This window comes from Lemur catta, chromosome 9, assembly GCF_020740605.2.
Source record: "Lemur catta isolate mLemCat1 chromosome 9, mLemCat1.pri, whole genome shotgun sequence".
NCBI classification, from domain to species: domain Eukaryota; kingdom Metazoa; phylum Chordata; class Mammalia; order Primates; family Lemuridae; genus Lemur; species Lemur catta.
This window is the reverse complement of record NC_059136.1, coordinates 24472202-24487970: the sequence shown is the minus strand read 5'-3', so window position 1 is coordinate 24487970 and position 15769 is coordinate 24472202. Positions and strand designations below refer to the sequence as shown.

The 15769-nt window shown below is 62.8% G+C and overlaps 1 protein-coding gene across 1 annotated transcript in view; it reads left to right on the top strand.

The window, feature by feature from the left end:
- The window catches only part of ADGRB1 (adhesion G protein-coupled receptor B1), an 84159-nt gene that overhangs the window by 19807 nt on the left and 48583 nt on the right, over positions 1 to 15769 (top strand). The window contains exons 3-16 of the mRNA XM_045561042.1: positions 4103 to 4264; positions 5089 to 5199; positions 5627 to 5791; positions 6000 to 6164; positions 6604 to 6768; positions 7149 to 7313; positions 7490 to 7591; positions 9108 to 9214; positions 9426 to 9620; positions 9903 to 9971; positions 10641 to 10749; positions 14365 to 14508; positions 15049 to 15124; positions 15331 to 15433. Coding sequence (XP_045416998.1) covers positions 4103 to 4264; positions 5089 to 5199; positions 5627 to 5791; positions 6000 to 6164; positions 6604 to 6768; positions 7149 to 7313; positions 7490 to 7591; positions 9108 to 9214; positions 9426 to 9620; positions 9903 to 9971; positions 10641 to 10749; positions 14365 to 14508; positions 15049 to 15124; positions 15331 to 15433 — 1838 coding nt within the window. The remainder of the gene's footprint in view (positions 1 to 4102; positions 4265 to 5088; positions 5200 to 5626; positions 5792 to 5999; positions 6165 to 6603; positions 6769 to 7148; positions 7314 to 7489; positions 7592 to 9107; positions 9215 to 9425; positions 9621 to 9902; positions 9972 to 10640; positions 10750 to 14364; positions 14509 to 15048; positions 15125 to 15330; positions 15434 to 15769) is intronic.

Here is a 15769-nt window from a genome sequence, read left to right as displayed (position 1 = left end):
CCAAGCTCTCGGGCTTGTAAGCACCTGCCTGACCTAGAGAAAGGAGCTATAAGAGAGCCTGAGCCCCTGCATACTTGCCAACTGGGCCAGCTCAGTGAGCCTCAGTTTCCCTTCTGTGAGGTGGGGATGGGATGGGACAGTACCTGCTTGTAGGGCCTGTGTGACGCTTAAAGGAGATGGTGCCAAGGGGCTCAGGGAAGGCCCAGCACGTTACAAAGCACCACGCTCTTCTCGTCCTCAGCTGGCAAGTGGTGTGGGAGGTGGGGGCTCAGGGTGCCCACCTCTGAGGACAGCTGGCTGCTGGCTGCTGGGGGGGCTAACTCATGACCCCCTGGGCTAGGGGCTGTGGAGCACAGGCTGGACTGGGCAGGGGCTTCAGGGAGCCGACCTGTTCACATCCCTGCAGGGGCTCTGGATCCAGGCTCCAAAGGAGTCTAGGTGCCCCAGAATAGGTCCTAACTTGGTGGCAGGGGAGTCAAGGGTCTTCCTGGGAGCCTGGGCTGGGGGCATCGGCCCTGGACCATGCCGTGGGTGCCTGAGAGCTCTGCCTGGCAGAGCAGGGGTGGGAATGAGCAGGAACTGACCAGCCGACCAAGTGCTGCCCAACTTGCTGGACTCGGGCGACCTCTGCTGGAGGAGGACGGAAACACACGGCTTCCTCCGTCAGAGGAGAGCCCCAGGCGGGAGGCAGGGACTCCACCAGCACCCCCAGCCCAGCCAACACGGGGTGCGGGATCTGGGGAGCCCACGGCCTCCAGTCTGGGGCACCAGGTTACAAAGGATGCCCGGACCCCCTCACCACGCACCCTTTCCCCTGGGTGGCCGGGCTGCCCGGGGCCATTAATTGGCTCTATTCATCCCCCTAATGAGATGGAAATGAGGCTTCCAGACAGAGGGAGCATTGACTGGGGGAAGAATGGCAACTTCTTTCCGGGCCTGGAGGGGCAGCCCACCCCCCAGCCCTGCCCACTCCCCCACTGCCCCCTTGCAACCCACCCAGCCTAGACACATGGTAGCCACCCAGCAAAGGGTGGCTTGAGCACTTCTGCGCCCTGCACTGTGGGTCCTTCCTGGGTACCTCCCCCTCTGGCACCAGTGCCTTCACTGGACAAACATTTATTGAGTGTCTGCTATGAGTGGGAACACACATTAAAAACTAAAACGATAATAAAAATAGCAGCTACCATTTTCTGAACATCCATTAGTAGCAGGAGCATGGCCAAGGTTGGGGATTAGTCTGTAACTGGGATCAGGGCTCAGTATGTGATAGGGGATCGGGGATTCTATGCCTAGGATCAGAGGTCAGTCTATGATAAGGATTAAGGCTCAGTATACAGCCAGGGTCAGGAAGCGGTGTGTGACCAGAATCAGGGGTCAATATGCACCCAGGGTCAAGGCTCAGGGTGTGACCTGGATCAGGGCTCAATGTGACCAGAGTCAGGGTTATGCTTGCTGGGGGGGAGGGTTCATCCTCTGGGCCATGGTCCCCTCTCCCCACCCTCTCCTGGTGTGCCCCCACCTCTTCTCCCCCCACCCCCAACCACATCCTTACCACCTGGGTCACCAAGGTAACCAGCTCTGAAATAGTGGGTGTTTTGGCAGCTGAGGCCTAACCTGGGTCTATCCCGAAAGGCTGCACTCTGCAGCAGTTGCCATGGGAACCAAGTGGCATCCTCCGATTAGCCTGGCTTGGACACCCTCTCTCTGCCACCCACTGCCAGTTTCCACGTCACTCAGGCTTCCGCATGGGGGCTGGGCTGGGGCAATGGGGGGGGGAGTACAGGCAGGACGTGCCACCCTGTCCTTGTCTCCAGGCCTGCCTCCCCAGGCTCCTCTGCTCCCCTGTCTCAGAACCATGGCATGGGGTGCCTTCCACAGGTGACAACACAAGGCCGAGTGCCTGGGCCCTGGCCAGTCCTGGCAGGCAGCCTTAGTTGGGGGCGGGGGGGGGGATTTGGAATCTGATACCCAGTTCAAGTCCTAGTTCCTCTCCTTGTCCTGAGTTAAGGCATGTGACAGCAATGAAGGGCTGGTCACGGGTTTCTTCAGAGCCAGTCACCTGTGCCTGTTCTGTGGGCAGGTGCGGCCCTGACCTGCCTGCTGGAGTTTGTGCCGGGGACCCCCGCCTCCCCCGGTGCAGGGCCTGGGGACGTAGCTGCTGTGTGCCCTCCGCCCTAGTGCTTTGCCTCTCCGGGACCCGTGGGAGTGTGGCCACTGTGAGGGAAGGGACAGAAGGTTCCGCAGCAGGCCTAGGGGCTGGGGACATGGAGGACTCCGCTTCCCACCCTATCCACCTATCAGGGGGGTCAGCCTCTCCCCGCCACAGTTGATGATGCTCAGGTCCCTCCCATGCATCCATTCACTTGCCCCTGGCGCCCCCTGCTGGTCCCTTCCTAGCACAGGGGCAGGGAAGGGGAGGAGTTCTGGCTACCTTTCCGGACAGGATGGGAAGAACAGATCAGCACCCGATGGGAGCTCTCTGAACAATGGGTTTGCTGCAAATCAACGTGGGGTCCCAGGGGTCCACCCTGACCCCCCAGCCCTTCATTGCTGTTTATCTTCCCACTGGTCAGTCCTGGGAAGTCTGCTATTATCCTTGTTTTGCAGATGATGGGTGTAAGGCCAGGGAGGTGACACCTCCCTGTTGTGGGTGGTGGGGTCACCACAGGTGCTTCCCACTCTGGGGTCTCCTGCAGTCTGCATTTCCACCCCAAGAGATGGGGGCTCCTCCCCTAAGCCACAGATAAGACCAAGGCTGCAAGAAGTACCAGAGGCCCTTCTGACTGGCCATGTGTGACCTGCCCTTAGCCAGCCTGGTTCTTGGCCCCTGGTTGGGGGGGCTCCCTTGCTCTGGCCTGGAGCAAGCAGCCTGGTCCTCGGTTCTCCCAGCAGGCAGCATGGGGCAGGGGCTGCAGCTCAAGAGTGGGTCCCAGGAGTGGGCCTTGGCAATGCCATCAGCAGTCTCTTCACCATCCCCTAAGCCATGTGATGTCAGGGGCGCCCTCCCCAGAGACGCTGGGTGCCGAATGCCTGGCTCTGAGCCTGGCTAGGAGCAGGCACTCAGGGAGAGCTGCTGGCCCTTTGAAAGTCCGCCCTGGCCTGCTGCTGTGGGAGTGTGTGGGCCCTGGCACCACTGGAGATAAGTGGATGGCAGAGGCCAGAGTGCCATGCAGTGGGAGGGATCCGGGCAGAAGGCCTGGATGCAGCCCTTCCATAGTCCCCATGCAGCCTCCACGCGCTGCCCACAGGTGGGGTGCTCCTGTTTCTTGCCCCCCATTGGCTCCCCAGTGCTCTAGGACCACGGGAACTCCAGGTGGTCCCCAGTGTTCTTAGTAGTATTGCAGCCACCAGGGGGCTCAGGCCCTCAGGGATGAGGTCTGGATTGTTGGGGGAACGTGGGTCAGTGAAGGCAGGGGGTACTGTCAGTGCCAGCGTGCAGGAAGACCCATGAGAGGCCTGAACCGGGCAGCCAGGGGCACCTGCAGTGCTTTGATCCCGGGCACCCTCAGTGGTGGCCAGCTCTGCTGAGTCCGGGGGAGGCATGGTGGGGCTGGGTTTGAGATCCTGCTTGGCCACCAAGTGTGGGACCTTGGCCACCTCTGATGTCCCTGTGTGGGATAGGGGCAGTGGCTCACAGGTCATAGCTGGGGAGGGGGATGTGGAGGCCTGGGGATGTGGAGGGTCGGTCCTCTGCTGAGTGGGCAGGGAAGCTGAGGCTCTGAGGAGCAGCGCGGGGGGCCAGAAACTGGATAGGGGGGTGCGGGGGTGTGGGGCCTGGCTTCCAGCTGTGGGCACTGAGAGCCTTAACCACAAGGCCCCTCTGCCCTCAGCTCTGTCACCAGGATGCCTGCTAAGGGCGGTCATCCATTCATCCTTTCTGCACCCTGCCCGCCCCCACACTGGGGACCTCCGGGCTCAGGTGGGATTTGAGCCCTCCAGAGGGTGCCCGGGGAGCTGGGCAGGCACCGGTCCCCAGGCCCTCCTCGGCCAGGCCCTCCCCAGCACCGCTGCCCCTCTGCCCGGCGCAGTGCCGCACGACTGACCCCGTCCCGGCCAGAGCTCCCTTGCCCCGCCCTGACCCCGCCCTCGGTTTTCCCCCCAGGCGGCTGGAAGCTGTGGTCCCTGTGGGGCGAGTGCACGCGGGACTGTGGGGGCGGCCTGCAGACGCGGACGCGCACCTGCCTGCCCGCGCCAGGCGTCGAAGGAGGCGGCTGCGAGGGGGTGCTGGAGGAGGGCCGCCTGTGCAACCGCAAGGCCTGCGGCCGTGAGTGCGGGGACGCGCGGAGTGGGCGGGCCCTGGGGAGGGGCTGGGGCGGGGCGGGGCCCGGCCTGGAGGAGGCGGGGCGAGGCCTGCCGGGAAAGGGCCAGGATGGAAGGAGGGTGGGCAGGACCTGGGTTTGGGGCGGGGCCGTGGGGTTGAGCCCAGCCACGGGTGGGGGCGAGGCCCGGTAGAGGTAAGGGCCCCAAGGAAGGAGGAAGGGTGGTGTCTGGGGCTGGGTGGGACTAGATGGGGCGAGCTGCTTATCTGACCGTGGGGCCTGCCCCCTCTCCCCACAACCTAGGGAGCCCTGGTCAGGTCCGCCTCCCCAGCTGGATCCTGCCTCCAGAATATATTTCTCTAACAAGGCTCTGTAATGACCTCATGCATTTTTTAGCTGCTTCCATAAAGTTAAATCAAGTTGTAATGAGACTGTCATTCTTTGGGTTGTTTTTCCCTTCATGAACTTTCCCGGGCAGAAGATCCCATGTCAGGAGCCTGGGGAGGGCCGTGGGGCATCAGGCCCTGCCATAGGAGGGTGGTGGGGTGCTGGTGGGACAGCGAATTGGGGAGAGCAGTAGCCGCTTAGAGGTGCTGTCCTGCAGGTGACCACCAGCCTGTGGCCCTGGAGGCACAGGGAGGGGTCCTGATCACATAGGGGCTGGGGCCAGGGCCAGGGCCCTGGTCCCTGATTTCCCAACTGTCCAGTGGGGCCAGGTGGCCTGGCTGCTGGCAGGCCCTGCCTGCCGTGGCCAAGGACAGAGAGGACCCAGGGCAGAGAGCACCCCACGCCAGCTCCAGGACGGGTGCTGACTGAGACCGTCCTGCAGCCACTGGGCGCACCAACTCCCGGAGCCAGTCCCTGCGGTCCACGGATGCCCGGCGGCGCGAGGAGCTGGGGGACGAGCTGCAGCACTTTGGGTTCCCAGCCCCCCAGACTGGTGAGCTGGCGGGAGGGGGATGGGTGGGGTCAGGTCTTCGGGAAAATACCATGTGTTGGTAATTGCTGCTGGTTATAAGTGATAACTTTAATAATGTGCCATAATTAGACCAAGCTCTTAGGTGTGGGGCTCTTGTCTTCAGGCAGACTGGCTTTAGTGGAACTGGTATGAGGTGAAGGGGCCTGTCCTGGGCCAGACCCCAGGGGCCCAGAGAGGGCACAGGCTGGCCTTTAGAGCCTCCCAGTCTTGTGGAGAAAATGGCCAGTCCTTGAGACCAGGCCTGGTTCGGAGGCCCAGGGGCTCCGGCTCCAGCCCTGTTGCCTGCGCCCAGTAGGGCGGCCCTCGTCCTGGGGAGTCCTTCCGAGGTCTGACTGCGGCCCCGCGGACAGGCGCACGCAGGCCCGTGATGCTGTAGTCTGGTCCTCAGGTGACCCGGCAGCCGAGGAGTGGTCCCCGTGGAGTGTGTGCTCCAGCACCTGTGGCGAGGGCTGGCAGACCCGCACACGCTTCTGCGTGTCCTCCTCGTACAGCACGCAGTGCAGCGGGCCCCTGCGCGAGCAGCGGCTGTGCAACAACTCCGCCGTGTGCCCAGGTGGGCAGGGCCACAAGGGCAGCAGAGGTCTGGGGCAATGGGGTGAGGGGCAGAGGGCAGTGGGGGACCAGGGGAAGTGGGGGACTGGGGGCAGCAGAGGTTGGGGGCAGTGGGGTGGGGGGCAGAGGGCAGTGGGGGGCCAAGGTCAGCAGCAGGGCTGGGCACAGAGGTGGGCAGAAGGCAGCAGTGCCTTCTTTTCCCTCTGCAGTGCATGGTGCCTGGGACGAGTGGTCACCCTGGAGCCTCTGCTCCAGCACCTGTGGCCGTGGCTTTCGGGACCGCACGCGTACCTGCAGGCCCCCGCAGTTTGGAGGCAACCCCTGTGAGGGCCCTGAGAAGCAAACCAAGTTCTGCAACATTGCCCTGTGCCCTGGTAAGTGAGAGGGAGGGCCCTGTGGGGGTGGAGAGGGGAGCAGGGGGAGAGCCAGTCCTAGGAGCCTGGCTTGGCCCACCTCACACCCACCTCAGGCTGCTCAGAGGTTGGAATCTCTATGTCCAGGAAGGAGGTTGAGGTGTAACGCTGGGGCATTCCCACCCATGTCCCAGGCTGGGTGTTATGTGGTGGGTCCCTAGGGTGTGTCCTCAATCACATATTAGGCTACATGGTGGGGGTGGCCCTCTTGGGGTGTTCATACCCCTATGTCAGGCTGGATGTTGGGGTGGTGGCCTCCTGGGGTGTTCACACTTCTGTCCCAGGCTGGATGTTGGGGTGGTGGCCCCCTGGGGTGTTCACACAATAGTCCCAGGCCAGTGAGTGGGGCGCTGGGTATTCACGCTGGCTTCCTGTCCTGTTCCTCCCCCGGGCCGGGCAGTGGATGGAAACTGGAACGAGTGGTCGAGCTGGAGCGCCTGCTCCGCCAGCTGCTCCCAGGGCCGGCAGCAGCGCACGCGCGAGTGCAACGGGCCTTCCTACGGGGGCGCCGAGTGCCAGGGCCACTGGGTGGAGACACGAGATTGCTTCCTGCAGCAGTGCCCAGGTCAGGGCCGTGCTGGGCCAGGATGGGGGCCTCGAGGGAGGGGATGGGCTCCATCGGGGGGTTATTGTGGGCCCTGGCATGTGGCCATGGGGGAGCGGGGTGCACAGCGGGGTGCGGGGCCACTGTGGGGGAGCAGGGCGCACGTGAGGTATTTGTTTCATTGACCCTGTATCCAGCTGACCTCTGGTTTCTCCTCTCCTGGTCTCAATGTCCTTTCTCCCACGGCTTCCTGCCCCTGGGTCCCTGCGTCTCCCTGTCCTCATGTCCCATGTCCTTACCTGTGTGGCATGGACTCCTGGGTCTCTCTGTCACCACCCCTGTGCTGTCTGGGTCCCCGTGTCCCTGTGTCCCTGTGGCTCCGTGTCTGGCCACACCTGCAGTGGATGGCAAGTGGCAAGCCTGGGCATCGTGGGGCAGCTGCAGCGTCACGTGTGGGGGTGGCAGCCAGCGGCGGGAGCGCATCTGCTCTGGGCCCTTCTTCGGGGGAGCAGCCTGTCAGGGCCCCCAAGATGAGTACCGGCAGTGTGGCACCCAGCGGTGTCCCGGTGAGACCCCTCCCACACCACAGCTGGGCTCTGGGTGGGGGGCTGGGAGTGATTGGGTGGGCTTGGGCGTGCCAGCAGATGTCCTGGAGGGGTCTTGGCCTTCCTGAGCCTGCTGCCAACACTCAGCTCTCATTTCCTGACCCCTGCCACCCCCATTGACTCTGGCCCCTCGGCAGAGCCCCATGAGATCTGTGACGAGGACAACTTTGGGGCCGTGATCTGGAAGGAGACCCCGGCAGGAGAGGTGGCCGCTGTCCGCTGTCCCCGAAATGCCACAGGTGAGGGCTGAGCTCCTGTCCTGTCCTCATAGAGATATGTGTGAGACACGCAGGCCCCGCTCCGAGAAGCTGTCAGCCCAGGGGCGGAGCCTTGACAGCCGCGCACAGCACTGGCCAGGAGCTAGGAGCATGGGGACACTGTGGCGACCACTGCCTTGGCCACTGTGTCCTGAGCTCTCACTAAGGGCCAATGCCCATGCCAGGCCCTTCACATGAGATGTCTATTAAGCCTCAACAGTGCCATGAAGTCACCACCGTTTATAGGTGGGAAACTGAGGCACAGGGAGGTTAATGCCCTTGCCCTGGGCTTGCAGGGCCAGTGAGTGGAGGCCCCCTTTGAAGGCCAGCAGTCTGAATTCCTGCGCCAGCTTGAGGAGTGACTAGGGGGCTGGGAGGGGCGGCCGAAGTAGGGTGGGCTCCCTGGGGAAGGGGCTTGGCCGCACCGAGGATTGGTCTCCCTGCCCCTCCTGTTTGCGGGGATGTGGGTGGTGTACGTGCCTGCCAGGCAGCAGGCAGTGAGGTTGGGAGCCCAGGTTCAAACCCTGGCTCTGCTCTTGTTTGCTGTATGACTTTCAAAAAGTGACTTAACCTCTCTGAACCTCAATTTTCTTATCTGTAAAACGAGGCAATGTAGGTCTCTCTGCACAGGGCTGTGGAGAAGGGCGGGGGTGGTCCCGGGCGAGGATGGCGGTGGGTGCTGTGTTCTGCGGGCCACAGCTGCCGCTCCCCTCCCTTTTTTGCTGACACAACAGTGCGTGTTCTCGGTAGCATATTGCAAACCCTGAGAAGCAGAATGAAGAAAAGGAGCATCACGTGGGGGCGTGCCTTCCCTGGCCTTTTGTCTGCATCTGTGGCCACGTCTCTCAGTGCCCCTTATTTTTGGCCCCACCTAAATCAAGCCATGGGGCAGATGCCCCTTCCCTGCCCTGCGGTGCCTGCCGGGTGTCAGGGCCATGATGCTGCTCTGTGGCTAGTGCCATCTTATGTGCATGCAGCCGTCCCTGCTTCTCTGATGATTCCCTGGGAGCGAGGTCTGTGTCAGAGGGTGTGCCTGTGCTTGAGGCTGTTGATGCCTGGTGCCACACGGCACCCCGAGGCTGCCCCAGTGTCTCCAGGCCAGGCAGAGGCCCCTGCAGCCCTGTGGATGCAGCTGGGCAGGGAACTCAGATGCTGGCTCTCCAGGACTCTGGGTTGGAAGGGGCTCCACAGGGGCCCTGGATGAACTCCGAAGCTGTCTGGGTTGGCCAAGAGTTCCACCTCTGCACAGCGGGGTGCCCGAAGGTTTGATATCTGCTAGATCGCAGCATCTGGTGCAGGTGTCCTTGACATGTGTTGAATGAGGGAATGAAGCCAGCCTGGCCCTGCCCCGGCTCTGCCCTTGGTGTGAGTCTGTGGCCAGACCCCTGCATCTGGGAGCTGGAAGGTCCTATCCAGAGGGTCTCCTGTCTGAGAGCCCTGCGTGGGGTTCCTGTGCTGGGCAGTGAACGCCCACCTGAGAAATGGGAGGTCTCCCCAGGCCTCATTCTGCGACGCTGTGAGCTGGATGAGGAAGGCATCGCCTACTGGGAGACCCCCACCTACATCCGCTGTGTCTCCATCGACTACCGAAACATCCAGATGATGGTGAGGCTCAGCATTGGGGTTTCTAGCCCCGCCCCCTCACTCCAGGGCCCTTCTCTGCCCTGTCCCCAGAAGCTCTGTCCCTGTGGCACACCTACCATTTGGACATGAGGCTGGGGGCTGCGGAGGGTTCTCTAGGCATGGGAGGTCCTTGGTACCGGCCTAGACGTGTCCTGCAAAGGTGATGGCATCCAGCCCTCTCCCCCCTCCCCAGACCCGGGAGCACCTGGCCAAGGCTCAGCGAGGGCTGCCGGGGGAGGGGGTCTCAGAGGTCATCCAGACGCTGGTGGAGATCTCCCAGGATGGGACAAGCTACAGTGGGGACCTGCTGTCCACCATTGATGTCCTAAGGAACATGACAGAGATCTTCCGGAGGGCATACTACAGCCCCACCCCTGGGGATGTGCAGGTGGGTTCCCAGGGGGCCATCATGAAGGAGGGGAACCTGGGAAAGGGGCTGGGGAGCCATCCTGGACCCTAGCCAGAGACTGAGTCCCAACCCTGGCCATAGCCTGGGCCCCAACCGTGGTCACAGGCCAAGCCCTAACCCTGGTCATACATAGAGCTATGGTCCTAGTCACACACTGAGCCCTGATCCCGGTCACATGCTGAACCCTGACCCTGGTCACACGCTGAGCCATGATTCTGGTACCTTTTCTCTTTCCCTGGCCCTTCCTCCTCTTCTTCCCAGAACTTTGTCCAGATCATCAGCAACCTGCTGGCAGAGGAGAACCGGGACAAGTGGGAGGAGGCCCAGCTGGTATGACACGTATCTGGGGCCCTCATGGCCGGCGGGGTCGGCTAGATGCAGGCACATCTGGTGCCTCCCTAAGTCGCAGGCTAGCCCAGGGCCCAGCCCACTGGGCACTCTGGAAGGCTCTGGGTTCAAATCCCAGCGTGGCCTCTTGCCGATTGTGTGACTTTGAGCCATGTAAACTTCCGAGCCTACGTTTTCTCATCTGTCAAAGGAGAGCGGCTCATCTCACAGGGCCGAGAGAGGAGAGGGGAAGAGCGTGCCCACCACAGTGCACGTCGAGGTGACCAGGACCTAGTGGGTCTTATCTCTGGGAGGAACAGTCTGCCTCCGTCCCTCCCGGGCTGGCCTTGAACCTGCTGCCACTCCTGTCCCCAGGGCAGCACCCGAGGGGCTGTGCTACCCAGAGACCCTGCTCCATCCTGGGCCCCCCACAGGGCCGGAGCACAGCAGCCCCTTGGGCCTCTGCATTCCTGTCCACAGGACAGGGGTGGATACTCAGAGGTCACTGGCCCTGCTTCCTCGTGGTGGCAGGAAATGACCAACAGGGCCGAGAGAAAGAGGGAACAGAGAAGGCAGGCAGGCAGAGGGCCAGGGAGGCGAGCTGTGTCCCAGCTGGGCGAGCAGGCGGCCTCGCGGAGCTGCGACGCGGGCGTCCTCCGTGCTGCTCCCCAGATGGGCCCCAACGCCAAGGAGCTGTTCCGGCTGGTGGAGGACTTCGTGGACGTCATCGGCTTCCGCATGAAGGACTTGAGGGATGCGTACCAGGTGACAGACAATCTGGGTGAGTCCACCCTTCCCTCTGCCAACCTCCCGTGTCATGCTCTGCAGCCCTGGGCAGGGCCCTTCTGCCTCGGTTTCCTCATCTACATCAAGAGGCAGCGACCGGACCGCTGTGCAGGCCATTCCAGGGCCGGTTTCTGAGATGGTTCCGTTTTCAGTTACACAGACCGGGTCTCCTGGGATTGGTGAGGGAACCCCCAGTTTCAGCCCAGACCAGGCCTAAAGTCCCGGCACTCCCCGGCACCCCCCGGCACCGCACCCACAGCCAGCCCCAGCGCCCTCCCCCGTGTTGAGGTTTGGCGGCAGGGCTGTGTGGCCCCTTCCCTGCTCCCCGGTCCCAGAAGTACCTTGTCAGTGGGCTGGGACTCCACCTGGCTCCACGGCTCAACCAGGTCTTGGGCTCCTCCTTTCTGAAGTGAGACGATAATGGTGCCCGTCTTAAGGGGATCCAGGGAGTGCTGAGATGAACAGGGCCTGAGACCTGCAGTAAACGGCAGCTGTCATCACACATACGCACAGCAAGCTACTTCATGGTTGTCACCACAGTGCCCTCAAATACCTCTCATGGGCCACATTTCCCAAACTTTCCCTACCTAGGTCGGGGACTCCCTCACAGGGGAGGACACAGGAGTGGGCACTGGTCACAGCTGTGATCCAAACAGCACCAAGGGGGAAAACTGTCACCTCCCTGGTGGGATGCTTAGCCTCTAGTGATGTGACCAAGACCCGCTGGGTTTAGTCAGCACATACACCCTGGGCCTGACCCAGCCCCCACGCTAATGCCCCAGGAGCAGCAGGGACAGAGCTGCCCTGGGCCAGATGGACATTCGCATGGCTCCCAAGCAGGAGGTCCGAGTGCTGGCGCTCCTTTCTACCTTGGGAGCTTGGGATCCCAGAGCTCAGTCAGAGCTGGGGCATCTCTGAGGCCAGGCCTCCTCTCATAGGTGGGGAGACTCAGGCCCAGGCGCTATCAAAGTCGCCTAGGCAGTGGGGTCGGTATGGCCCCGGGCTGGCCAGCCTCGGACTTTCCAGCCCAGTGTCAGCATTCCAGGTGCTCTCCTGCCTCCCCTACCCCGGGTCCTAGGTGAGATGCTTGTGGACCCACAGGGAGGGGTGCAGAATGGTCCCTGGGGTCCCTGACCTCCTGCCTCAGGGGAGCTGCCCTGAGCCGATGGACATTCAAGGCCAGCCCTTTGTCACCGCAGGAGGCCCTGGGCTCCTGGTCACCCCTCATCACTCATCCACCCTGCCCACCTCATGTACCCCACACGACCACACACTCCATGGACCCTGTGGACCCCATGCATCCCCTTCACCCCAGTACTCCATATGCCATGTCCCAGTCCGTTTCTGTTGCTGTAACTGAATACCCAAGAAGAGGTCATTTGTAAAGAACAGACTGACTTGGCTCACGATTCTGAAGGCTGGGAAGTCCAAGAATGGCGTTGGGCGAGGGCCTTCCTGCTGCATCATCCACAGCAGAGGCCGTCACATGGCGAGACTGAGCAAGTCTACTGGCTCGGGTCTCTCTTCCTCCTCTTATAAAGCCACCGATGCCATCTTGGGGGCCGCTCATGACCTCATCTAAGTACCTCCCAAAGCTCCACCCCCAAATCCATTAACATGTGAATTTGGGGGTTCAATTTCCAACAGGAACCTTTTGCAGGACACATTCAAACCGTAGCACACCCCATGCGCTTTGTGCACCCCCAGGCCCCGCTCACCCTGTTCTCAGCCCCTCACTCACTCTCCCAGACCCCTGCTGGTCTGCCCAGCACACCACCATCTGCTGCTGATAACTGGAAGCCAGTGGGAGAGGGCGGCCCATGCACATCTGCCTGGCTCGCACCTGGGCCTGAGCTCCGCCCTCTGATGCTCCCTCGGTGACCCCGTGTCTTGGGTTCCCACCTTTGTCCACTCAAGGACATTGCTCCAGCCATCTCCTCTGCCCCTGCCCCCATGCAGCTCCCTTTGCACTACTGGTTCTCTGTTCCTGCCCCTCCTCCCACCGGGCGCCCTCTGCTTCCATGGGGTCACCAGGGGCATCTAGATTGCAGAACCCTGTGGTCAGCCCTTGGCGCCGCCCGCCCGACCCTTCGGCGGTGTTGGACACTACTGACACTGCCTTCTCCCCCCTCTTCTCCCCTCACCCCCCCACTCCTTCCCCAAGAACACTCATCCAGGAATGAGCGGCCTCACCTCCTCCAGGTCTTTATCCAGAGGTCACCTCTGCAGGGAGGGCTTCCCTACCACCCTATTTGGGAGCATCGCCTTTCCCCGTGGTCACCACCGCCCAGCAGATCAGGGACCATCTCTTACCCTCTGCCTGGCTTTCTGTCTGTCTCCCCCACTCCACGGTGACTCCAGCAGGGGTTTCTGTTTGTTTACAGTTCCTGGTATACAATAGGTGCTCAATCAGTGTGCTGAGTGAATGGGTGCCTTCATTTGCTCACCCACTGGCGCAGCACACAGCAGCAAGGCCAGCGCGTGCTGGGTGCTGGGCTCCAGAGACGAGGGCCTGTGCCTGCCCCCAGGGGCTCTTGTGGGGAAGATGCCTTGGTCCCCAGGCAACCACACAAGTCCAGGGAGGACAGGGCCAGGTGGGGGTTTGCAGTCACCTTGAGCATCGTGAAGCAAGGGCACGTGGCCCAGCGTGGGAATGGGCTGGGTTTGGTGGGGCAGGACACCCTGCAGGGAGGCCCCAGGGCTCCACCAGGGCCCGGCCTGGCTCCTAAGCCCTCCCCTGTCCCCCACATCTGACGCGGGCGGCTCAGCGCAGGGCCCACCCTAGGCCACGGGGTGCTGCGTGAGGAGGGACAGGGAGCCTCTCTGTGGGGACCCCCTGTCTGCCCTGCCCTGTCCTCCCAGGCCTGCCTGCCACTTTGCCCACATGCTTGGTTGCTGGAAGGAGCTGTGGGGTGCTGGGGAGCTGGAGAGGGAGCTCCATGCCTAGGACAGAGCCTGCCCTGGGCTGTGTCCGTGAGGCAGGAGCTCATCTGGGCCTGCATGGGGCTAAGGCCGTGGCCCCCACCGAGTGGGGTTGGAGCCATCTCCTGCCAGCACCCACCTCCGGCTGCACTTCCCCAGGCACTCTCCCCCTCCATGGCCTCCCCAGACCCACACCTCTCACCACCCATGCCCCCCACCACCCCGCCCTGAGCTCAGGGACCCTTCCCAGAGTAGGAGAGGAAGCTCAGGTCACCCCTCCCGGCCCATGCTGTCTCTTTTGATCTCCCCGGCTCTGCAAGGTGGGGCTGCCTCCACCCGGCCTACAAGGAGGGAAGCGTGTGGACAGGCCAGAGCTGGAGGGGGCACTGAGGTGGGCGCTCCAGTCCCTGCGGATCCCTTGATGGCCACAGAGCGGACCTCAGACTCCACCTTTGACCACCTTCTGGGCCACGGGGTGGGGGGTGCTGGGGCAAGACCCCCTTGCAGTTTGGACTCATCAGGACCAGGCAGACCCAGCCCACCCATGCCTGCCTCTTGCTGTCCCTGCTCTGCAGCCTCACTGGAGTCTGGGGACATGGCCCACCTGCCCCTGCAGCGTCACCCTGCATCCCCAGGCCTGCTTCCTGGAGTGTGACCCTCTGTCTCTATCTCCCCCTGCCCCCACCAGTCCTCAGCATCCACAAGCTCCCAGCCAGCGGAGCCACTGACGTCAGCCTCCCCATGAAGGGTTGGCGGGCCACAGGTGACTGGGCCAGGGTGCCGGAGGACAGGGTCACTGTGTCCAAGAGTGTCTTCTCCACGGGGCTGCCAGGTGAGGGGCCCCAGGGGCTGGGAGGGGCCCGCCCAGGAGAGTGAGGGCCCACCACCCTGGGACCTGCCTTCTGGAGTCTAGCCTGCTGCCTCACAGATGGGGCAGCTCCCTGTTTCTTCTGTGTCCCCAAGTTGTCCCCGTCTCCAGGAAGCCCCCTTTCCTCTCCCTGCGAGCATTGCCTACTGTCAATCCCACGACCCAGGCAGTCTGCTGAGGGGACAAAATGGGCCACCTTCCTGCAAGGAGGGACAGAGACTCTCGCTCCTGGAAAGAGAAGCTTTGTCTGGCCTGTCCCACACCTGTCAGGGGCCACTGGGGAAGGGCCCAGCTCTCCCTGTTCCCATCTGAGACCCAGGCAGTCGCCCCAGCTGCCCAGCTGCAGTGCTGTGTCCAGGGGTGAGGACAGGCCTCCCCACCTGCTCGGGCCATGGACACGACCTTGCAGATGGTGCCAGAGGCCAGGGAGGGCAGGCTCCAGGCCGGGAGGCAAGGCCCCGCCCCGAGCTGCAGGTCGGGAGGTGACGGTGCTCTCTCTTCCAGAGGCTGATGACTCGTCGGTGTTTGTGGTGGGCACCGTGCTCTACCGAAACCTGGGCAGCTTCCTGGCCCTGCAGAGGTGGGTAACGTGGGCAGGCAGGGTGGGCAGCACCCTGGCCACAGGACACAGGGGAGGCTGGGGGCAGCCTGGAGGAGTGGTGACAATGCGCATGGCACAGAGGGTGGCCAAGGGTGCAGGGCCCTCGCTGGGCATTTGGAGAAGGGCCGTGGGGCGCGCTCTGGGCCGGCTCCCCTGACGCACCTGCTCCTCTGGCTCTGCACCAGGAACACGACCGTCCTGAACTCCAAGGTCATCTCTGTGACTGTGAAGCCGCCCCCTCGCTCCCTGCGCACACCCTTGGAGATCGAGTTTGCCCACATGTACAACGTGAGTGTCCTCCAAGTGTGCACACTGACACGTCTGCACGCACGCACGTGCACACCGTGTTCCTGCGATTCCTATCACACTTCTCAGGCACCAATACCTTGGAGTCTCAAGGCAGCCCTGCAAGAGAGCTGCTTTTATTCCCAAATCATAGATGGGGAAGCTGAGGCTCAGAGAGGTGCGGTGACTCACCCAGGGCCACACAGCAGGTTGGTGTGGCCCTGAATTCACCCGCATCTGACTCCACTGTCTGAGTCTAACCACTCCACTCCCGGGGCCAGCGGCCTGCTTGTTTTCCCAGGGAAGAGAGGTCATCCTCTCCCAACACGGAGCCTGCCC